Source organism: Eschrichtius robustus, chromosome 2 (genome assembly GCF_028021215.1).
Source record: "Eschrichtius robustus isolate mEscRob2 chromosome 2, mEscRob2.pri, whole genome shotgun sequence".
In the NCBI taxonomy this organism is placed as follows: Eukaryota; Metazoa; Chordata; class Mammalia; order Artiodactyla; family Eschrichtiidae; genus Eschrichtius; species Eschrichtius robustus.
Window position 1 is genome coordinate 98,063,021 of NC_090825.1, and position 25,374 is coordinate 98,088,394.

The 25,374-nt window shown below is 33.8% G+C and overlaps 1 protein-coding gene across 2 annotated transcripts in view; it reads left to right on the top strand.

Moving 5' to 3' along the window:
- DMXL1 (Dmx like 1) overlaps nt 1–25,374 on the top strand; it is a 131,063-nt gene that overhangs the window by 60,981 nt on the left and 44,708 nt on the right. For both annotated transcript variants that reach the window (XM_068535756.1, XM_068535757.1), the window contains exons 26-33: nt 1,664–1,740; nt 3,933–4,060; nt 4,576–4,824; nt 9,963–10,141; nt 14,468–14,598; nt 19,515–19,600; nt 21,387–21,588; nt 22,834–22,951. In XM_068535756.1, the coding sequence (XP_068391857.1) occupies nt 1,664–1,740; nt 3,933–4,060; nt 4,576–4,824; nt 9,963–10,141; nt 14,468–14,598; nt 19,515–19,600; nt 21,387–21,588; nt 22,834–22,951 (1,170 nt within the window). The remainder of the gene's footprint in view (nt 1–1,663; nt 1,741–3,932; nt 4,061–4,575; nt 4,825–9,962; nt 10,142–14,467; nt 14,599–19,514; nt 19,601–21,386; nt 21,589–22,833; nt 22,952–25,374) is intronic.

Below are 25,374 nucleotides of genomic sequence, written 5' to 3' on the forward strand. Positions count from 1 at the left end.
TGTCTTTGGTCAGCAGGCAGGTTGACTGGATTCTGGATGATTTAGGATGGCCTTATTTACATTTCTGGTGGTTGGCAGACTGTTTGCAAGGCTGACAGGAAACTTTGGGATGACCAAAGACTTTGGGATGTGTCTCATCCTCCAGTAGGCAAGCCTAGAGTATTAGCCTGGGTTCTCTAAAGAAATAGAGCCAGTAGGGTGTGTGCGTGTGTTTTTATAGAAAGAGCCTTGTTGTAAGCAGTTGGCTCACTTAATTATGGAGGCCGAGAAGTCTCAGGATCTTCAGTTGGCAAGTTGGAGACCCAGGAAAACAGATTGTGTAGGTCCAGTCTAAGTACAAAGGCCTGAGAACCAGGATAGGTAATAGTGTAAGTTCCAGTCCAAATGCCAGCAGGCCTGAGACCCAAGAAGAGCCAGTGTTTCAGTTCTAGTCCCAAGGTGGGAAAAGACCAGTGTCCCAGCTCAGTGCAGCCAGGCAGAAGTTCCCTCATACTCAGCTTTTTTGTTCTATTCAGTTCTTCGATTGATTGGATAAGGCCCACTCACAATCTGGAGGGCAGTCGCCTTTACTCAGTCTACCAATTCAAATATTAACCTCATCCAAAATTACCCTAACAGACACATCCAGAATAACGTTTGACCAAACGTCTGGGCACCCCTTGGCCAGTCAAATGGACACATAAAATTAACCGTTTCACCTGGATTATTTCATGTAGTGGTTCCAGGGGTTTAAAGAGCAAGAGTAGAATTTGCAAGGCCTTTAGAGAACTCGGTTCAGAAATAACACATCACTTCTGCCGTGTCCTCTTGCACAAAACAAGTCTCAGCCCAAATTCAGTAAGTGGCGAAATAGACTCCACCTTTTGATTGGAGAAGCTAGAAAATATTATCATTTTTGCTGTCTGTTGTATGTGGTCTTCGCTGTCTTCATTTATATGATGCTGTCCTTGATTTTAATTCATATCACATGTCTATTGATAATTGAAGGAAAAATAGCAATTAGATTTTAATATGCACAAGAGAGTATCATACCTCATAATTAGATCAAGAACCTGGTCTTTTAATAGTCTAGCCTCCTTTTTTACCTAGATTAAGCTGCTCCCTCATCCTCAGATCTACTTCTGTTACTTCTCTTGTCATGCCATGTTTAGAGCCCTGTCTTCCTCAGTACACGTATTTGCCTTTCAGCTGCTGTCTTTCATACCTTCTTTCTCTAAAATTTCACTGTAGTAACTCGGCTGTGTGATAGCATATTCTTCAGTGATCTGTTCATAAGTGAACTGTCATTTACCAGGCTGGACTTCATATTTTGGTTGAGGAAGGAGCAGTTTGAGTCTTGGAGGGCTTGCTTTTAATGCATGGGTCATTGCACTACTGAATAGCTAACATCTGTTCTCGTTTGCCCTTAAAACAGAAATTAGGTAGTAGGTGTCTGTTTTATAATTTCTGCCAAAGTCCTCAGGTTTTGTATGTTTGTTTGTGTGCGTATTTTTAATTTGTTTGTCGCAAGACCTCTCAGACAGAAATGAGTATTAGGGAGAAAAAGGAAATAGTTTATAAGGGCAAAATAGTTTTTTCATCTTTTTTAAAATGCTGATTATATTAGGTCTTGAAAAAAAGCTACATTTTTCAAAGTTATAACTCTGTTTTTTTTTTTTTCCAGGTGTATGTAATGCATACTTTAGCAGCTTCACTTTCTGCTTGTATTTATCAGTGCCTTTGTGGTAGTCATAACTACAGGTAAATATTTTGTGAAATTCAAGCATGTTTGCAGTAACTGATGAGGTTTGAGAATTTGTATGCTTTTGCTCTAGAAATACTGTGTACTGCAGTCCACCTTAAATAATGCAAAGGCATATGGCTGAAGTGTTGAGTCCTTTTTTTTTCATCTTTGAAATTTTAGCATATGTCTTTATGGCAAATGCATCTCAAGTAAACTCTTCACGATATAACTTATTTAGCAGCCTTTTATTGATCACTGTCTAATGCTAGACATTGTGATATATGCTGGAATAAGGTCTCCTTCCTTAAGGTCAGTCTAGTTAGAGACAAACATATGAAATGATAGATGATATGTAACATGACATCATACTTAAATGATATGTCCTATAAGATGATAGGTAGTAAAATCTCAGGGAGCACAGAGGAAGGAGTGACTGACTTGGAACTGAGAAAAATTTTACAGAGTAGTTGATGTTTATGATTTTTCTCTTTATGTCCTAAGGGTTCACTATAATTTATCTAGGCTTTCAAAACATGTTGTTTGACACTGTGGAGGTCTGTATCTTTCTTTAGTTCTTTGAAATTCCCTTACTCTATTTCTTCAAATATTTTATCTTCTCTCTTATCTTTCCTTATATGAGACAGATATTGGAACTTGTGGGTCCCTCTTATTTTTCTTTTAGCTTTGCTCTCAAATGATCCCTTTCGTTATTTCTTTATTTATTTTTTGCTTCATTTCAGGAGAAATCCTAGCTTCATTTTCCAGACACTAATTCATCCTTCAGCAATATCCTATCTTTTATTTAGCCTATTTGAGTTTGTTTTAGAAATTCTATTTTTCAATTTTAATATCTCTTTTATTTATTTTAATAGCCACTTTTTAAAAAATAACTTACTGTCTTTTTTTTTTTAGTTTTATTTTTTTTTAACATCTCTGGGTATAAACCACTTTCCTTAATGTTCTGGTAAGTCTTTGCTTCCTCAGGTGTAGGTATGTCGCTGAGTTTGTTTTCTCTTACATGGTGTCAACCTTCCTTTGTGTTGATTTTTGATTATCTGTTTATCTTATGTGTTTGAATTCTCCCAGGGGTCACCTCAGCTTACTACTCTGGTTATGTATTCCCATAGTAGCTTCAACTTGATTTCTTTGACCTCGGTCCTCCAAAAGTTCACTTTCTTATTATTGAGTATGGCTTTGTTTTCATCAACATATTTTTATCTTTCTTATCATTTCCATAGGCTTACTTTAGCAGGGGAGATGTTTGGTTTTTGTTACTCTGCCATCTTGAAAATGGAAAGTAAAGCAAGAGAAGCTATTTCCATATGTATCAAACTGTTATGACTAAGACAACTTGCCAGTTAGAACAGATCTAAACCAATAAGTGTGCCATTTTTAAATATTATATTCATTTACTTAATATATGATACAGGAACTACTGACAGGCTTTAACAAATTTTTCATACCATTTTTCTATCATATTTATTTCGTAGTTTGTGTCAAGCTGTAATTTATTTTGTCCATTGATCAGTTTATTTAGTTTTAGCTTAAAGTGCCATTTAATTAGAGAAGCTTACCCTGAATTCCCAAACTGTGTGAAATAACTCCTCCCTTTTGCTTTCATATCACTATATGCATAGGTTTTGTCTTTAAAAACAGTATGATAAAATTATTTGTGTCTGATTCCCCCACCAGACTATAAATTGCATGAGGATGGAAACCATGTGTTTCATTAAACACCTGTTATCTGGTGCATATACCTGATATAACCTACCCTAGTGTAGGGTAGACTAGCCATTAAATATCAAATTGAACCTAAACTGACTTTTTCAACTCAGTAACCTTGTTTTAAATTTTGATATATAAGCTTGCTACTTGTGGTCAGTAATGATTTAGTTTTTTCATTTGTACATATTTTATGTCTTACAGTAAATATATTTAAAAGCTATCATATCTGTTTTAATTTAGAAAATTTAAAGGACACTTTATTTTATTGTAATACTAGACTATAAAGCACAGTACTTAGGGGTAAAGCAGTATAACTAATACACAAAATTTTGTATTTAAGGTACCCTAGATGATAGATCTAAAACCTGGAAATATTACATGTGAAATTCATTTTAGATCATTGTATGTTATTATTATTGTTCTATTATATCATTGTTATTGTAGGTCATTATAGATTGTTATTATTTAAATTTTTTTCTCTTAGTTCATTTCAAACAAATCAGTTTACTGGAATGGTGTATCAGACAGTACTGCTTCCCCATCGACATTCCTTGAAAACAGGAAGCTTAGATGAAGCCATAACTCCCAATACATCACCAGCTCAGTGGCCAGGTATAAATAATTTATATATGTGTGAGTGTTTTTCTTAGCCTTATTGAATTTAATCAGATGAGGAAAAAGTAGGTTTGGCTTTGTTTTGCTGTATGATAATCATTGTTGTTAACTATTGTTAGAATTGATACCAGTTTATTATTCACCACTTATTACAAATTATCCAGTTATGTAACAGTTTTTCCTTTATCATCATACTGAAATAACTCAAATATTTTGTTATATCACTTTTTATAGTTTTGCTTTTGTCATAATAGAAAACCATTTGTTATGGCAATGAAATTTTATCTATCAGATTTGAATCAGATTACAGATTTCCAGTGTTTGTCTAAATTGAACAAACAGCTCAACATTTATGCATTAACTGCAATAACCTCTACTAGTCTATGAATCTATGGCAGAAAATATTTTAATCCTGATGCTGTAACTTTTTTCAAAAATTAGGAAATGTTGATTATTTATTAAGTTTATTGTCAATGGTAGCTAATGGTAGCTATGTTTGTTGTTTCTCCTAGGAATAACTTCTCTAATTCGGCTTTTGAATTCTTCTGGGGAGGAAGCCCAGTCAGGGCTTACAGTCTTGCTCTGTGAGATTCTCACAGCAGTGTATCTTAGTCTCTTCATCCATGGCTTGGCAACACATTCTAGTAACGAACTATTTCGGATTGTGGCCCACCCTCTAAATGAAAAAATGTGGTCTGCTGTATTTGGTGGAGGTGCACATGTTCCCAGCAAAGAACAGACACGCTCAAAAGCTTTACCTGGTTAGTTTTTAATCTGTTTTATTTTATTTTTTAAGGCTACAGCTTTATTTATTCACCTGAATGATAACTTTGTTAAATATAATTACATTTTAATTCATTCACAGAAAGTTCTGTTACAGACCATTTTCTTAAAGCATGAACAAATAGTTTTATGGTAAATATGCAGTATAAAGTTTCTGGTGTAATTATCAAACTTTAAGATACTCATGCACCAGTGATTAGAACTATCTAATGTAATTTAAAATCTTTTACTATTGAAATTTTCATTTGTTTTAAAATATACTGTAACATTGGTTTTTGTTCTATCCCAAATCAGATCTCTCTTCTTTCTTTGGCAGGAAGGTACTTTGCTATGCCTAGCCCCCACCAGGTAGTGGTATTCTCCATGGAATGTGTGGGCTTTTCCAAAGCTCTTTCAACCATCAGTTCTCATAGCCCTCCCAGTCTTGCAGGCAAGATATTAGCTTTAGAAATAGGCTTTTACAGTTCAGCTTGCTTTGTGTTGTTTTGGAGGGGTTGGGGTACAGTGGGCCAGTTTTATTTTGTTTGGCACTTAGCAAACTGAAAATTTTCCATTAATCAAGTCATATTTTTGATTTAAAACAATGATTAGCATTTTAGAAAACCACCCCTGCTTTTTTATTATGCTTTAAGTTCTTCATTTTGATGTTTTCTATTCCTTAGACTTTAACATATTTTTAAATGTGTAGAAATAAAGAAACGTCAGTGCTAATCATGATAAATCAGACTATGGCTTGAAATGACTGGAAAAACATTTCAAATAAGGCTGCTTTATGTTCTGCATATTATGATTCCAGCCATTAGGGTTTTGGATTTCTAAGTGTTCATAATACCATGTAAAGTAAGTATTTTAAACAATTGTATTACCTTTTCTTAACTTTCTAATGTTGTAACTGTAGGTACTGTATTTATTTAAAGATTGAAACAAGCTTTTTGACCTGAGAAGAATCTTCATGATGCTTTCTGCCTTTAAGTTTTCTTTTTTTTATTAGCCCATATGTGATAATCTTGGCTTTAAAATTTTTAACAATATTTTCATTTTTGTAACATCTCCTTTCTAATTTTTAAAGAGTAATTTCCTGTGCTTTATTTTTTATATGGATAAAAATAGAAAAAAACTAACTTATGAAACTCATGTTGGACTATATACTTAACATCAGATATTTGAATTCATTTAAAAAAAATTTCAAAGTCTGAGAGGGAGTACGATTTATAGGTCTACTGAGATTGAAGACTGTGATCTTGTTATTGCAACATGTTATAAAGGGATAAATTCTTGAAATAGAATGTCCACATACTTGTAAAAAATTAAAAATACATTTTTACTAACCAGTCAGCAAGCCTCAACTTCAACAATTCCTGGAGCATTTCTGACCACAGATACAAAAACAACCTTACTCGAAGTCCAGGTTGTTCTTTGTTTAACCACTGAGATATAGCTGTTTGTAGTTACAAATATCATATAGTCAACTCTATCTCACCACTTACTGAATCCGAAATAATCAAAGTAAAAAAAATTATCTGCATCTGTATGTTTAACCTCTTGCGTTTGGGACATGGTAGCCAAATAATGCAGGATACTTAAAAAATGAGGTTTACTTAGTGATGGGGCTGGATATAGCCACATATAGATTATGTGATGCTCATCTGTCTATAAGAACCCAGAAACTATTCTGAATGCAATCAGTCATGGATGTAACTGAAGGAGCATGTACAGAAAACATAAATGATATGATTCATCAGTTTGCTAACCAGAAAAAAGAGTACGCTCATTTAATGATGAAGCCAAAGGTCTGCTATTTCTAAAGCTGATTTAGTTTGTGAAGGAACAAGTAGAAAAAGAAAAAAATAGAAAAAACAGAATAAAGGGAAGAAGTGAAGATAGTAGATAGTAAAGGCAGTAATAGTAATTAGAAGTAGCAGTCCTGTGAGGCAGCTAAACTGACAGTTGGAGAGACAAAATCTGAGAACAGAAAATCAACCAAGACAAAGGGACAAGCAGGGGTGGCTTTCCGTATAAGGCAGAGGTCTGAAATCTCAGTGTTTGAAGGCATTATTATGTTGTTCTGAAAGCACACCAACTAAAGCAGCATAGCAGCTTGATAAATTTTAGGTTGTAAGTAAGCAGCCCTGTATGTTTGAATTACTGTTGAATGTAATCATGATGTCCTAAGAGTGTAATTAAATTAGATAATATTCAGTATACATTGTTGACCAAGGTAATAAAATGATGTGTTTTAGAAAAGTTGATCTGAATTCAGCCAAAATTGATATATATATAGATAGATAGATAGATAGATAGATAGATAGATAGATATAGATATATTTTTAGTTTCTAGTGTTTAAATATGGCCAAATGAAAACTGACATGTCTAGAATATTTCATTTTCCTGACAACCTATTCATCTATCCAGTGTCAATGTATTGTATATTGAAGATGAAATACATGCTTAGAACCCTTAAAAATCTGTCTTTTAAAAAGTGTTTTCATAAACTTAGTACTATGAGAAGATTTTAAAAGTTACCATTTGTTTTCCTTGTTCTCATATAAATTCTGATCTTAATTTTCTTTTCAATAATGGTCTTACGAACTAAATTATTTTTCTTTCTACATGTCTATTATATACTTAATGTACTTTTAGTGACATAAAATTTAACTATGACTTAAGCTTTGTAATATAAGAAAATGGTAGATGATTTTTATTAGACTTTAACTCAGCAGGTCAGAATTCTTAACAAAAATGTTAAGGTACATAAATCAGTAATTTATTTTTTAATCAAATTTACTTTGTGATTTCTACATACGTTAATGAGGGATTTCTTTTTTCTAATTAATTAAAACTATAGTGTGGGTGAATGTTCATGGAGTTCTGAATTATTTTATTATGGTTAATTTTTAAAGTAGACGATCAGCTAAGCAATAGCAGTTTTTGAAAAATTACTTTTTTTTCTGCTAACAGTGAGAAATCCATACTTTTGCTTTTTAATGCATATTGTAAAGCAAAACAAAATCTTTTAAGAATTTTTGTTGTGTTTCATAATAATGTTTGCAGGTATAAGAATTGTCGTTATTCCTATGCATACCTTAGTTTTTCTTTACCCACTTTCTAACTTCTTCATGCCCCTTATAATTCATAAGCTCTATCTATATCCAAGTTCCTTTTCATTTCTCCCTAATGCTGATTTTTTTCTTTTATTACTAGTAAAGTAGCCATTTACTACTTTAATAATGGAACAGTAGAATCAGTTTGTATCCAAGGAGTGACACAGTTCTTGGTATTTTATTATTAGCTTTTTTCAGAAACAAATGGTTAAGCACCCAGCAGCTACACAGTTTCTATTGGTGCCCCTAAGCTTCATGACCACTCGGACCCAACGTGATATAAGCATAAAGTTGTCTTAGGTCTTGCTGCAATTTGAGGGAAAAGAAGAGGGAGCATCTACCCTAATGATAAGCTTCAAATCATTTCTTGTTTGCTAGGAGGTATCACTAAGGTCTTTTAATTTGTAGCATTTCAGGTAATATAATATTCGGTACTGTGAACCTGTTTGCCGTTTTTCCCCTGTTGTCCTTGTGCATCAGAAATGTTTTGATAAGAAGTTTTATACTTCTGGAATTGAGTCTGTAATTTTAAATGTTTCCCCTCAGTGTGGTTAATTTCTTGTTTTCATGTCAATTGTCTGGGTTCACACACTGTACTTGCAAATGTTTTTCTCTCTTAAAAATTTTTTTTTATGTTTTGCTTTAAAAACTCTGCTTTTTTATGACATAGCAAGCTTGGTAAAATCTGTGAATTTAGCATTGTAAGTTTAATTTTTCCCTAAATGTCTGTGTTCACATCGCATGCCTTCTAATAATCTAAAAACAAAACAAGCAGAATAGTAATATTTGTCAAGTGATAAATTTATTTTAAAACATAGCATTAATTTTTTTGACAGATTAAAAAAATACCCTTATATTCTAAATTTTTTACTCAATGAGAATTTGGTAAAACCACTGTTTAAGTTTTAGAATGTATATAAATGTATGCAACAGATATATTAGAAACATGATTGTTGATTATCAATTGCTTATAAGATCAGAGAGAAAAAATTACACATTGAATATGATGGTTCTTTTTAAAGTCATTTGAATGATTACATACCACTTTTTAGCAATCCCTTAGTATACTAATTTTATTCATCTTTATTTCATTTTTTCTGAAATAACTAAATTATTCTGTTAGACTCAGCTTGGCTGTAGCTTGATATAATGCATGAGCATGCTGATTATGCAAGCTAAGTAGCTTCAAGCAATAAAACAAAATTGTATTAAAACACAAGTACTTGTATTCCTTTGGAAGGTAAGTGACTTCTTGCTGGAACCGTTAAAGAAGAATATTGGTGTGCCTTAATATGGGGTTGTTTACCTATCTATTAGACCATGAGTATGTCCAGGAGATCCTTGATTTTCTATTGGTGATTTGCATCTAGTGACTTAGTATTGATTAAAGATTTGTATAACTTGTTTTTCTTTGCTAATGCCCTTAATATTCTAAGGTAAAATGCTAAGAGAATATTGACTGTTAAATGTTTAGAAGTTAAAACAATAAAGATTGCATTTTCTCTCTCTTCTTTGTTGTTCCATTGACTAGAAAATTCTATCTCCAAGCCATTTCTAAAAGTCTGAATCAGTTTAGTAGGTAGTTTTGGTGTTTGAATTTTTTAGTATTTTCAGTGAAAAATTAGTAGTAGTTTTTTAGTAGATAAAAGGCCAAGTGATTACTGAAGAATCTCATAACTGAGTTGTTGCCTTTAATTACCACTGACATCCCATGATATCCTTCCCTCCCCCCCTGCCCCATGATATTCTTAAAAAACAAAATAGAAAGATGTAGATAATTTAGATAAGTCAACATTCAGAGAGTAAGGGACAAGATGAGATAAAAACAAAGATCGCTATACAAGATGATTTTTGTCTCACTTCCTCCACTATTTTCTTACCTTACTATCATAATAATCTCAGTTTTGTGTATGTACTTATTTGTAGTTAACCTTAGGTCTTATGTAAAAATAGGTGAAATCAGAACAATGAAAATTGTACTTATTTTAGTAATACTTTATTTTGTTCTTGTTAGTTTCTTCACTAGTGGAAGAAGGAGAGAAGCAGAACAAACGTTTTAGGCCATCAAAAATGTCTTGCAGAGAATCTGCCTCAGTGACCTCTTCCTCACCACCAGTAAGCCAGGAGTCACTGATAGTTAAAGAGAAGTTCATTCCACCTGAGCTCAGTATCTGGGACTATTTCATTGCCAAGGTAATACAGGTGTTATCTAGATGATTTTTTGTGTAGTTTCAACCAGGTTTTAAGGCAGTTCTTTTATAAATTATGATTTTTGCATTTTAAACAAAACAACGTTCTTAGTAAGATGAAAAGATAAATTGGTTAGCACCTTAATACTTGATAGTAATTAAGGAATCAAGACTGCCAGAAGTCAAAGTGCCATCCATAGTCTAATTCCTTTTCTATACTCCAGGCAGTCCTGCATTATCCTGATATGCACAGATTTCAGTTTTTAGTTAAATACCATCAGTCCCTCAACAACACTGTTCAACTTTAACGTTACCACAATTTATTAAATATGAGTAATCGCATGAAGTACAAACTTTCCTGCTAGCTATTCAGTCCACAAATCACTGTGTAAATAACAGATGCACCTCATGATCAGTGACCAATCACAACAGTTCTTTCAAAGTCTGTCAGTGATTGGTCATTTAGTACCTGTTATTCAGTATTCAGTTCATACACAGACAGAAAAGCATGTGGTTGTCTTGCCTCCTTATCTCCCATAATAAACACAAGTGACATTTTACAAAACTGGCTAATCAGAAGAGGGAATTGCCTAACACAGATAAAAGTGCAACTGAAAAATGAGAAGTGATAGTACTGGACGTGAAATTCAAATCAAATATAAGTAAAGTTATAGAAGTTATAGAAGAAATAGCTAACTTTGGGAATACTGACATTGCTGTCATTTGATAGACTTTAGATGTACAGCCAGAGGCAATTAGTAAAGGCCAGCTTATCAACATAAATGAGGAAAGTGTGACAAAAGGATGAAGATATCCCAGAGGTAGTGAAATTGGCAAAAAACTTCATATTAAAAGAACTCTGGGTAATATTTCACAACATTGAAAGTGCAAAGAGTAAAAAGTTGGGCGCTGATACAAACTTAGAAAGGAGTATGACAATTTGCTAACGATTAGAAAAGAAGCTTGCTTTGATTCCTGAGTTAGAAGAAGGCCAGCACTGTTCAAAGTACTCTTGATAAATTTCTTACAAAGAAATAAAACACTTTAATTCTCACTGTTTCTAATTTTTTAATTACAGTATACTAAATAAGTATTGTTTTTACTATTTTTTTTCATTTTCCTATACATTTATAGCTGACTGTAAGAGTTTTTAATGTTCTGACAAGTTTTTAAATGGTCACAGAACATTTGTAATTTTTGCATGCTTCAGGGTAAAGAAGGGCATTTATATTGCCTTGTTTCACATTGCCTTTTGCAGTCATTGATTCATTCAACAGATGTTTATTATGTACTCTATTTATATTGGAATATCTTTATTTCATCTTCATTTTTAAAGCATACTTTTACTTTTGCTGGGTATATGATTCTTGATTAGCAAGGCCTTCTTTAGTTTTCTTGTTCCTGGATCTGGTTAAATTTCTGGCTGGTCTGCCCTTGCTCCAATCTGTATCTCAGCCTCAGGCTAGTTGAGATGTTTAGCCTTCCCTAATTGTTTGCTGCTGAGAACTCTTGTTTTTGACAATGCTGCTGGGCATGGAATTCATTTTCTTTTTTTTTTTTTTCAATTGAAGTATAGTTGATTTACAATGTTGTGTTAATTTCTACTGTACAGCAAAGTGATTCAATTATTCATTTATATACATTCTTTTTCATATTTTTCATATGGTTTATCATACGATACTGAATATAGATTGAGGACCTTGTTGTTTATCCATTCTCTGTATAATAGTTTGCATCCCGTAATCCCAAACTCCCAATCCCTACCCCACCTCCCTCTTGGCAACCACAAGTCTGTTCTCTACGTCTGTGAGTCTGTTTCTGTTTCGTAGATAAGTTCATTTATGTCATATTTTAGATTCCACATTTAAGTGATATCATATGGTATTTATCTTTCTGTTTCTGACTTACTTCACTTCTTAAAATCTCTAGGTCCATCCATGTTGCTGCAAATGTCATTATGTCATTCTTTTTTATGGCTGAGTAGTATTCCATTATATATATGTGCCACATCTTCTTTATCCATTCATCTGTCGATGGATATTTAGGTTGTTTCCATGTCTTGGCTGTTGTAAATGGTGCTACAGTGAACATTGGGGTGCACGTATCTTTTCGAATTATAGTTTTCTTTGGATTTATAGGCGTGGAATTCTTATTAAAGTCAGCCCCCTCTGGCCAGGCAGCAGAGTTCTCTGTCCTCACAGGCTGCTGGTCCTGATAGAACAAATGGGCCACAGAGGGCAGGGGTTGGGTTAGGAGTACCCCCTAGCCAAAATGCCAGATGCTCACTTTTCACCAGAGATTCAGTAGTTTTTCTTGAATAAATATTTCTCTATGTGTTGTATGTATTTGATCAGTTTCCAGTATCTTTAAATGGTTGTTTTTGACAGGTTTTTCCAGTTTTATTACTGCTTTTTGGGAAGAGGACTTACCAAACTCCTCGCTCAGCTATTCCAGAATTTTTACCCTCCCTGCTATGTTTCTTTATTGGACTTCTTTGGACCCAAGATTTTATAAGTTTTCTTTTCAAATTTCCCACATCTCTTCTTTCATCCTCACTCTTAACTGATGACATCATCTTATAAGTCATTAAAAAAAAATAGAACCAGACAAAAGTCTTTCATCATTCTGTCATGAAGCCCTCATCTTGTTTCCTCTTGTTATTATTAAGGAAGCATCATTCTGTCATGAAGCCCTCATCTTGTTCTCTCTTGTTATTATTAAGGAAGCATCCTTCCTATCAAAGATTCAGTGCTATTCTGAATCCTATCCTTGCTTTTCTTCTCTACTCTTCTCTCTTCACTATTGGCTCTTCCCATCAGAACAGAAATGTGCTCTACTGTCTCCCATTCCAAATCCTGCTTTGATCCCAAAACTTTTTCAAACTATTATCCCATTTCTCTGTTTCCCATCCTCCTTCAACTTTTCAAAACTGTAAACACATTATCTTTCTATTGCCATAGGTCCCGTTCATATTTACCCATTGTGTGACTTGTGACACAACTACCCCACTGAACCTGCTGTTCTTGAGATTCAGGTGGTATCCATGTTATCAAGTATAGGAAACTTATTTGTCATCATCTTATTTGGCTTCTTAGCAGTATTCAACCCATGTGACTATTTCCTCCCATTTGAATTACTTTTCTCTCTTGTTCTGTTGATACCAGTCTCTTCTAGATTATTTCCTAACCTTACTATTTATTCCTTCATAGTCTTCTTTCTTCTTCCTTTTCTACCTGACCTGTGAATCTTGATCTTCTTCAAGATTTAGGTTTCTGATATTTATTTTCTTTAGTACTTCCCATGTCACCACCAAAGTCCTCCCATTTTAGTAAATGGCATCTTCATCCTTATAGTTGCTCAAGCCAAAACCCAGAAATCGTCTTTTCCTTCTCTTTCCCTTGCTCTCCAAATTGATCAGTAAATCTGTGCTTTCCCCCAAATATACCATGAATGTGTTATTTCTCTCCATCTCCATCACACACCTGTATCCAGACTGCCAACTCTTGCCTTAGTTACTGATGTCTCCATTTCTTCTCTTGCCATTTGACTTTTCTCTCATAAGGCTGTGGTCATAGTAATATTCCTAAAGTATAAATCTCAATACCTATCCTCTACTTAAAACTCATCAGTGGCATTCCATTACACTCTTTACTGTGTTGTACAAAAACCCTACCTAATCTGTCATCTGCTGTTCTCTTCAACTTTTCTCCCAACACTATCCTCTTGCTTTAGTAGGCTTCAGCCAAACTTCTTTTTTTTTTCCATACCAAACTCTTTTACCTTATTAAAGCCTTTTTACATACTATATCTACTACCTAAAATGCTTTTCTTCCCTCTTGTTAAATGGCTTATTCCTTCTTGTCCTTTAGGTCTCACTTAAATGACACTTTTCAAAGAGGCCTTTCGTGATCAGCTTATCTCAACTGTTGTTAATATTCTTGATCCCAATGCTATTTTCTTCTTTATAACACAGCGAAATACAATTTATATTTAGTTTTCTATTATTTGCCTGTTTTTTTCTCCCCACTAAAATACAAGTGCTGTGAGGACAGTGACTATATATATGTCTTAAAATTTCTTACATTGGGTATACTTTTCACACATAGTGGATACTTAATAAATTTTTGTTAACTGGATGAATAAATAAGGGAATTGTGTAAAGTGAAGTTGAAGGCATAGAATGTCAAAGAAGAAGCAGCCAAGTACTGGTTACTTTACTTTCTTATAACAAAGTACCCAAAAATGGGATAAATTGCTAATATTAGACTATATAATTGAATGTGTTAAATCAGATAGTTGGATGATAAATTCTGTAACTCTTTTATTTTAGCCTTTTCTACCTGCTTCTCAAAGTAGAGCAGAATATGATTCAGAGGAGAGTCTGGAAAGTGATGACGAAGATGAAGATGTTTTAGCTTCAGATTTCCATCTCCAAGAGCATTGTAATTCAAATTCATATAGGTATGGAATATTTAATTTTAAGCTTCTTTAAAAAAATTTGTTATGTAATTTTGAAAATAATACATGAAATTAATAGCTTGGTGAATTATATTATAACCCAGATCTCTTTAGCTGAAATTGTTGAATTCCCTTCCTTAACAGTAATTCCACAGTTAATTTTTGATTACCCTTGAATGGACAATCTGTACTTTTTTTCAGTTCTCATAAATCTTGCTATCATATCATTCCTTGCCCTTTGCTCCCTACAATAAACACCATAAATGGACAATCTATACTTCTTTTCAATTCTCATAAATCTTGCTATCAGATCATTCCTTGCCCTTTGCTCCCTACAATAAACAAACCACATTGTTTTAGCCTAAAAGATCTAATGTCTTTTCAGTACACTAGTACTCAAAGATGTCAGTGATTTCTGTCTTAAAAATGGCATATGTGGAACACATATAAAAATCATAAATGTTCAAATACCCTCAAAGCTCCAGTGCTACATTATTATCCTTACATGCATAAGTGATAGTATGATATGTTGTTTATATCTGAAAGGTGTATATATTTTATTATGACATGGTATGTTAATTGTGTGATAGAAAAATATAAAATTTCCAAAAGAAGTAAGTATATTAGGGAAAATGAAGTACTCCTTTATCGAAAAGAAAAGTTTTTATGAGATTTTTTAAAAATTAATTTTTATTGGAGTATAGTTGATTTACAATGTTACGTTAGTTTCTGCTGTACAGCAAAGGGAATCAGTTATACATATACATATATCCACTCTTTTAGATTCTTTTCCCATATAGGTCATTACAGAGTATTGAGTAGAGTTCCCTGTGCTATACAGTAGGTTCTTATTAGTTATCTGTTTTATATATAATAGTGTGTATATGTCAATCTCAGTCTCCCAATTTATCCCTCCCCCGCTTTATCCTTTTTCATCTTGGTAACCATAAGTTTGTTTTCTACATCTGTGACTTTATTTCTGTTTTGTAAATAAGTTCATTTGTACTGTTGTTTTAGATTCCACATATAAGCGATACCATATGATATTTGTCTTTCTCTGTCTGACTTACTTCACTCAGTATGACAATCTCTAGGTCCATCTATGTCACTGCAAATGGCATTATTTCATTCTTTTTTGTGGCTGAGTAATATTCCATTGTATATATGTACCACATCTTCTTTATCCATTCCTCTGTCAGTGGACATTTAGGTTGCTTCCATGTCCTGGCTATTGTAAATAGTGCTGCAATGAACGTTGGGGTGCATGTATCTTTTCAAATGATAGTTTTCTCCAGATATATGCCCAGGAGTGGGATTGCTGGATCATGGTATAGTAGCTCTATTTTTAGTTTTTTAAAGAACCTTCATACTGTTCACCATAGTGACTGTACCAGTTTACCAATTTACATTCCCACCAACAGTGTACGAGGGTTCCCTTTTCTCCCCACCCTCTCCAGCATTTATTGTTTGTAGATTTTTTGATGATGGCTCTTCTGACCAGTGTGAAGTGATTCCTCATTGTAGTTTTGATTTGCATTTCTCTAATAATTAGCAATGTTGAGCATCTTTTCATGTGCTTTTTTGCCATCCGTATATCTTCTTTGGAGAAACGTCAATTTAGATTTTCCACCCATTTTTTGATTGGGTTGTTTGTTTTTTGATATTGAGCTGAATGAGCTGTTTGTATATTTTAGAGATTAATCCCTTGTTGGTCACTTAGTTTGCAAGTATTTTCTCCCATTCTGAGGGTTTTCTTTTTGTTTTGTTTATGGTTTCCTTTGCTGTGCAAAAGCTTTTAAGTTTAATAAGGTCCCATTTGTTTATTTTTGGTTTTATTTTCACTACTCTTGGAAATGAGTCAAAAAAGATCTTGCTGCAATTTATATCAGAGAGTGTTCTGCCTATGTTTTCCTCTAAGAGTTTTATAGTATCCTGTCTTACATTTAGGTCTTTAATCCATTTTGAGTTTATTTTTGTGTATGGTGTTTGAGAATGTTCTAATTTCATTCTTTTACATATAGCTGTCCAGTTTTCTCAGCACCATTTATTGAAGAGACTGTCTTTTCTCCATTGTATATTCTTGCCTCCTTACTCGTAGATTAGGTGACCATAGATGGGTGGGTTTATCTCTGGGCTTTCTATCCTGTTCCATTGATCTGTATGTCTGTCTTTGTGCCAGTACCATACTGTTTTGATTACGGTAGCTTTGTAGTATAGTCTGAAGTCAGGGAGCGTGATTCCTCCAGCTCCATCTTTCTCTCTCAGGATTGCTTTGGCTATTCGAGGTCTTTTGTGTTTCCATACAAATGGTAAAATTTTTGTTCTAATTCTGTGAAAAATGCTATTGGTAATTTGATAGGGATTGCACTGATTCTGTAGATTACTTTGGGTAGTATAGTCATTTTGACAATATTGATTCTTCCAATCCAAAAACATGGTATATCTCTCCATCTGTTTGTGTCATCTTTGATTTCTTTCATCAGTATCTTATAGTTTTCTGAGTACAGGTCTTTTGCCTCCTTAGGTAGGTTTATTCCTAGGTATTCTATTCTTTTGATGAGATGGTAAATGGGATTGTTTCCTTAATTTCTCTTTCTGATCTTTCATTGTTAGTGTATAGGAATGCAAGAGATTTCTGCGTATTAATTTTGTATCCTGCAACTTTACCAAATTCATTGACAAGCTCTATTAGTTTTCTGTTAGCATCTTTAGGATTTTCTGTGTGTAGTATCATGTCATCTGCAAATAGTGACAGTTTTACTTCTTCTTTTCCAATTTGGATTCCTTTTATTTCCTTTTCTTCTCTGATTGCTGTAGCTAGGACTTCCAAAACTATGTTGAATAAAAGTGGCAAGAGTGGACATCCTTGTCTTATTCCTGATCTTAGAGTAAATGCTTTTAGCATTTCACCGTTGAGTATGATGTTAGCTGTAGGTTTGTCATATATGGCCTTTATTATGTTGAGGTATGTTCTCTCTATGCCCACTTTTTGGAGAGTTTTTATCATAAATGGGTGTTGAATTTTGTCAGAAGCTTTTTCTACGTCTATTGAGATGATCATATGGTTTTTATTTTTTAGTTTGTTAACGTGGTGTATCACAATGATTGATTTGCGTATATTGAAGTATCCTTGCATTTGTGTATATTGAAGTATCCTTGCGTATACTGAAGTAGCTTGCATCCCTGGGATAAATCCCACTTGATCATGGTGTATGATCCTTTTAATGTGTTGTTGGATTTGATTTGCTAGTATTTTGTTGAGGATTTTTGTGTCTTATGTTCATCAGTGATATTGGCCTGTAATTTTCCTTTTTTGTGATATCTTTGTCTGGTGTGGGTATCAGTATGAGATTTTTATTTGCTGGTGTCCTGTGTTAACCTGATTTTGTTTTTTTTGAATATATGGAATATTTAGATGGCTCCAAAGTCAATCTGTGTAACTCAACAACAAAATAACCCAAATAACCCAATTTAAAAATGGGCAAATAAGTTGAACAGACATTTTTCAAAATAAGCACATGAAAAGGTTCTCACTATCACAGATTACTGAGGAAATGCAAATAAAAACCACAATGAGAGATCCCCTCACACCCATTAGATTGGCTATTATCAAAAAAACAAAATCACAATGTTGGCAAGGGTGTGGAGAGATTGAAACCCTTGTGCACTGTTGGTGGGAATTTGAACTGGTGCAACCACTGTGGAAAACAGTATGACAGTTCCTCAAAAATTAAAAGTAGAATTACCATGTGACCCAGCAGTTTCCCTTCTGGATATACACCACAAGAAATTGAAAGCAGGTGTTGAACTGGTAGTAGTACACTCATGCTCATAATAGCATTATTCATAATAGCCAAGGGATAATTGCAACTCAGGTGTCTGTCAGCAAATTGAATGCAATAAAGAATGTGGTAGATACATAGAGTAGAATATTATTCAGCCTTTAAAAGAATGGAAATTCTGACACATGCTACAATATGGATGAATCTTGAGGGCATTTTGCTAGGTAAAATAAACCAGGCAGAAAAAGACAAATGCTTGTATAATTCCACTTATGTAAGATACCTAGAATAGTCAAATTCATAGAGACAGAAAGTAGAATGCTGGTTGCCAGGGCCTAGGAGACGGGCAAAATGGGGAGTTATTGTTTAATGGTTATAGAGTTTCAGTTTTTCAAGATGAAAAGAATTCTGGAAATGGATGGTGGTGGTGACTGCACAATATGAATGTACTTAATGTCACTGAACTGTACACTTAAAAGTAGTTAAGATGTCATATGTATTTTACCACAATTTAGAGTAGTAAAAAATCAGTACTCCAAGAAATAAATTTTTTGCTTGAAAAAAAATGCCGAAGTATCTTTTTTTAATTAAAAAAAGGAAATCTGTATAAAACTATAAAATCTGAAGTCTCATATCTCTTCCACTTGAGTCCTCCTCTACAACCTCTACAGATACTTATTTTTATTAGTTTCTGGTTTATCCTTCTGTTTTCAAAAATAAGGGGGTGTGTGTGTCTCTGTGTGTGTGTAAAATCTTATTTCCGCTGCTTTCTTACACAGAAGGTAGCAGGTAGCATACTATATATAATGTTTATAACTTGCTTTTTATTTATTAATACATGCTGGGGTTCACTCCATATTAACATTTAGCCTTCCTTTTGGCTACCCTAAAATATTCCATGATTCAGAGCTAGTTATTCAACCATTACAATTACTCTGATGGGTAATTTGGTTGTTTCTACTCTTTTGCTGTTGTAGATAATGCTGACATGGTTAACTGCATGCATGTATTGTTTTGTTTTTGTGGAAGTATATCTTCAGGGTAGATGCCTGGTAGTGAATTGTTGGGATAAAGAATGTGTAGTCTTCTCAATCCCTAAGTAAATTTTTAACAGATCTACTGTTGCTTTATTTTTAGTTGGTCATTGATGCGTTTGGCAATGGTGCAGTTGGTGCTCAGCAATTTGAAGACTTTCTATCCCTTTGCAGGTCATGATCTTGCAGGTAATAAATAGATTAACATGAACTTATATTGCCATTGCTTTTGATTGACTTATTTTTTATTTTTTTATTTTTTGTAACAGAAGGAAGTGTCCATGCAAATGCTCCAGTTTTTTTTTTTTTAATTTTATTTATTTATTTATTTTTGGCTGTGTTGGGTCTTCGTTTCTGTGGGAGGGCTTTCTCCAGTTGTGGCAAGCGGGGGCCACTCCTCATTGCGGTGCGCGGGCCTCGTACTATCGTGGCCTCTCTTGTTGTGGAGCACAGGCTCCAGACGCGCAGGCTCAGCAATTGTGGCTCACGGGCCCAGTTGCTCCGCGGCATGTGGGATCCTCCCAGACCAGGGCTCGAACCTGTGTCCCCTGCATTGGCAGGCAGACTCAACCACTGCGCCACCAGGGAAGCCCTGCCATTGCTTTTGATTGACTTATTTTTTATTTTTTTCAAGTAGTGGAGAAAACGTTTAGTAACTTCCTATGGGTCTATCATATTGTTAGGTGCTTTTAGGAGGACAGGGTCCAAGAAAGCAGGGAATCTGAAGCTGATGTGATTGACTGTATTGAGACTGTGTTTATAGCTCTAGCCAAGGTGTTGGAGATTTAATAGTTGTAGACACGTAGGAAACTAAACAAAAGCAAAAATTTAGTAATTATTAACTCTGAGGGAGAAAAAGGTTGTACAAAAAAGAAAGGGGCATGATAGTATACCAAGTAGTTCAACTGTGATCTCTATTTACATATATATAAAACAAAGTAGACACTAAATTATCAATCTAACCAAAAATTACTAGGGACTGTATTGGAATGATGGAGAGAGGGGAAGTTTATTCTCATATTTCATAGTAGTAAATCAGTAGATCATTTCTAAAATAGAAGAAAATCAATAAGCATATTATTTAGATTTTTGAAGGTAAACAGCAGGAATAGCTAAAAGTTGAAAGGGGGATCAGGATTCAGGAGTATGGAAATGTAGAACTGGCAAGTGCTGAGTTTTGTAATAAGTATTATTTCACTTTTTTTACCTTGTATATTATTTTAATTTTCAAAATAAGTCTAGCTATATGCTGTACATAAATTGGGCTGATACAAAGGCTTAAAGCAATTAATTTTCCTCCCAAACATATTTTTATAATATTCAGGTACATTTTTTGTGGGAAATTAAAGTCAAAAGCAGTGATTGCTATAGCAGTTATTTATTTATTTATTTAATTTATTTATTTTTGGCTGTGTTGGGTCCTTGCTGCTGTGCATGGCTTTCTCTGGTTGCAGTGAGCGGGGGCTACTCTTCGTTGCAGTGAGCGGGCCTCTCAGTGCGGTGGCTTCTCCTGTTGCAGAGCACGGGCTTCAGGTGCACAGGCCTCAGCAGTTGTGGCTCGCAGGCTCTAGAGCGCGGGCTCAGTAGTTGTGGCACACGGGCTTAGTTGCTCCACAGCATGTGGGATCTTCCCGGACCAAGGCTCGAACCCATGTTCCCTGCATTGGTAGGCGGATTCTTAACCACTATGGCAGTTATTTCAATCACAAGTCACAAATGTTATTCCAAGTTCTAGTAGTAAAGGTATGATGTAATTTTGACCTAGATTGCCCTTTTTTTCTGTTGTCCTAGGCCACTAATTATGTTGAAATGCTCTACAGATTTATGACATTCTTTTCAATCCTATGGATTTCTGTGCCCACCTCTCTTTCACATCTTCTCTGCCAAGATGTGTGTTTATATCTTATACTGTACATTGAATATAGCATTTTACTGCAGAAGATAAATGTGGGTCAATTTTATTTTCTCTTTATAGAGCTTCCAGTTAGTTCACCACTTTGTCATGCCGTTCTAAAAACTCTTCAATGTTGGGAACAAGTTCTTCTCCGACGACTTGAAATCCATGGGGGGCCACCTCAAAACTATATCGCAAGTCATACCTCTGAAGAGAGTGTGTCTGCAGGTCCTGCAATTCTCCGCCACAAAGCTTTGCTGGAACCTACAAACACTCCTTTCAAGTAGGGTTTCATATGAATACTGTTCTAATATGAGTTTTATTAAATCAGAATGTCATCAGGTGGTGTTTAAAGAAAAAATATTTTAGTACTTCAATATTTAATTTGCTGTTCTAGGCTCATTCATATCTGTGTCTTTGTGTGATGCATATTGTAGTCCGGATGTTAGCAAACATTTCTTGCAAAGGTTCATATAGTAAATATTTTAGCCTTTACTGACCCTACAATCCTTTTTGCAGCTATTCAACTCTGCCACTGTAGAGTGAAAGCAACCATAGACAGTAAATGAATGGGCATGGCTATGATCCAATAAACTTTTTTTTTTTAATATTTATTTTATATTGGAGTGTAGTTGATTAACAGTGATGTGTTAGTTACAGGTGTACAGCAAAGTGATTCAGTTATACCCATGTAAGTATCCATTCTTTTTTGAATTCTTTTCCCATTTAGGCTATTACAGAATACTGAGACAAGTTCCCTGTGCTATACAGTAGGTCCTTGTTGCTTATCTATTCTAAATATAGTAATGTCAATAAACTTTATTTTTGAATATGAAAGGTAGGCTGGATTTGAGCCATGGGCCAGTGTTTTCTGACACCTACGTTGGAGCAGAGCTATTTGGAATAGCTAGTTAGCAAACTGTTTTACTGTACATGAGGAGATAAAGCATTTGCACCAAGAGGTAAATCAATTCAGTGCTTGCTTCGTTAAGAAAGTCTTACTACAAAAAATGTTAACTGAACTAAACAGTGTACTTAGTGGCTTAGTGACATAGTTGATTCACATTCTTTCATGGGAGTTCATGGTCCAGTATGTGTTCACAAACAACACTTTGAGTAGTTTTGCTTCTAGATCTTTTGTAGGAAGCATACCTCTTTTGTTAGATCTTATGTTCTTAGGTTAAAGGTCAGCAAACTGCAGCCCATGGGGCCAAATCCACTCTCCTTCTGCATTGTAAATAAAGTTTTGTGGATTACAGCCACACCCTTTCATTTTAGTATTACCTGTGGTTGCTTTCCCACTTCAGTGGTGAAGTTAAGTAGCTGGGGGAGAGACCATATGGCCCACAAAGCCTGAAATATTTACTATCTCTTCCTTTAAGAAAAAGTTTGCTGATTGCTACCCTAGATGATGTGGTCTGATTCTAGTTAATTTATTATTATAAACATTCATACAGCACCAAGGAAATATAGTCAGATTAACCAGAAATCTCTGAAGTGTATGATGAAATATATTGTCTCCCTGTAGATCTAAACACCATCTGTCACTGTCTGTGAAGAGACTTTGGCAGTACTTGGTGAAGCAGGAAGAAATTCAAGAAACGTTTATCAGAAATATATTCACAAAGAAAAGGTGTCTAAATGAGGTCTGTATAAATTAAAACTTGTTTGCTATTTTATTATTAAAGTCTTTTGTATTTTTAACTATAAAGAATAAGTTGCATTTTACAGACTTTTAAAAAACTCATTGTTTATGTCATAAACATGTATTATGTAGTTAATACATAGAATAAGAGAGGGTCAGTATTTTCCTAACCAATTTAATTTAAAGTAACTAATTCAGATGTATTTGGGACTTTTTTTCCCAAAAAAGATACTGTTTGACTTAAGATTTTGTGTCTTGTTTCCTGGTTTTGAGTTGTCATGATTACCATTTTAAGAGGCAAAGTGGAAATTTCCCATCATTTTCATGTGATAAAGTTTATCTTAGAAGTTTCATTGAAAGTAGGTTTGTATACTGCAAACATTTCAAATATGTACATTTTCCTTTTTTTGTATTGATTATACTTCTTAGTAAAATTTTGCAGACTCAAATTAATTTATAATTATACTGTAATTGGTTGATTATACCTTGATGTTATTATCGTAAAGATTATTTTTCTCATTTAGTTCAGTGCTACTAGTAAGTCCAGTTTGATGATATGGGGAACCTGTACTGGAATATAAATTAACATATTGCCTCTTTCTTTGAAATAGTTTTGCTATTAAAAAGTTTTGGATAAATTAAACAGTGGACTTAGTGATGCAGTTAATTCCTTATCTTCTCATGGATCAGTAACAAAGAGTTCAAGACTGGCAGCTGGTTTGTGGATCACACTTTGAGAAGCACTGAACTAATCTAAAAGCAAGCTTTGCAGTTGTTGAAGTGGGAGGAGAAAAGGAAGATATTTCAGTTGGAAAAATAAGGAAATAGAATGGCTTCTTAATAGACAAGTTAGCAAAAAGCAAGATGGCATCTAACCTTATTGAAAAAGGAAAATTACATATATCTCATTGTCTCTGTTTAAGAACTAATTTGTAAGAGGCAACTGCATGTGTTGTTATTTACTATTTGCCTGATTGTGTAAGTATATTTGAATAGCCAAGTCAGGAAACAAAATATATAGTGTTCTTGCTAATAACTTAGAAGACTTTTGACATGTGTACCTTATTATAACATTGAAATCTAGGCAAACAATAGATACAATTAGATATAATACAAATTAATGTATTTCTTTTTAACCTTATGTCAGATATATCTTAAATATTTAGTATATGAATTCCCTTTAAAACAGTTTAAGAAGTTTTTTGGATAAATAAAATTAAAAATGAATGTGCTAGATAAGAGTGTCAGAGTAACTATAATATGTTTACTGCTGAGGTAATGTTTCTTATTTAAAATACACCTTTGCCTAAAATAATTTATTACAAGTTAAAGCATCCTGATAATGGTATATGAAGCACTGCTGCATTCTGTATAAATAGCATGTTTACTCTGCTTGTTATTACTTCTTTGATTTCTTTGATGCACCTTGTAATATGAACGTGCAGATATGGCATAGTAATTTCAGGTACAAAATCATTTTTTAAAAACCATTGCCGTATTTGATTAATATAGTTATGAAGATAAAAACATTTCTCCATTGCTGATACATTTAGTGCATTTGGGAAATGAAATCATTCTCAAAGCAAACAAAACAGAAAACTAGTTTACCACTAGATTGTCTAGTTGAATCAGGAAATAGTCATTAAGGAAATAGAGGAGCATAACCAAGCCAGGATGCATATGGAAGGATAATGGATAAATGAGTACAACTATACCTGTTAAATTCCTCTGCTGTTTTATTCTTAGTTTTCTTAGGAGTTTCATGATATCTTAAGAAAATTTTAGTTATTTTTGTATTGTAATTATTTTAATCAAAAGCATGAATATGAATGTTGCACTGAAAGGTTTATAGCTATCATTAAGCTAAATATTTTCTCCGATTTTCGTTTTTTTTAATCTCCAAAATGAATATGATATACCTTACAATACTTTGATTAGCAGATTTAGCTTATTTAAAACCTGGCGTGATTAATGGTAGTTATTAGAAATTTATTGTTACTACTTTGTTGTTTTATTCTTGATGGTGATAGTGACATTTTGATAAAGGAAATAGGAAAAGAAAAATTTTATATAGTAAAACATAGATTAGATGGAATTAAATAAAATACTAACTTTATAGAGTTGGTACAAAGTTATTTAATCTTTACTGGAAAGTTGACTAGCCTTTTTGTGGTATTAAGAAAATTACCCTCCATCCCTCTGTTTTATAAAATGATGATTATACTTAAATAGTTGAGCCCAAGTCACTGTGACTTTTCAGATGGTTAGGAAATATTAATAGATGCGTGACAGGCCTTGTATTTTCAGTGGGAGACGTTGGAGAGTATTTTGAGAGTGCTGCTGTTTTCTTTATTCCTTTACATGTTTGGAAATGAAATTTTCTTCATCTGACATTAAAATCCTTGTGTATCCTCAGTTCTTTTC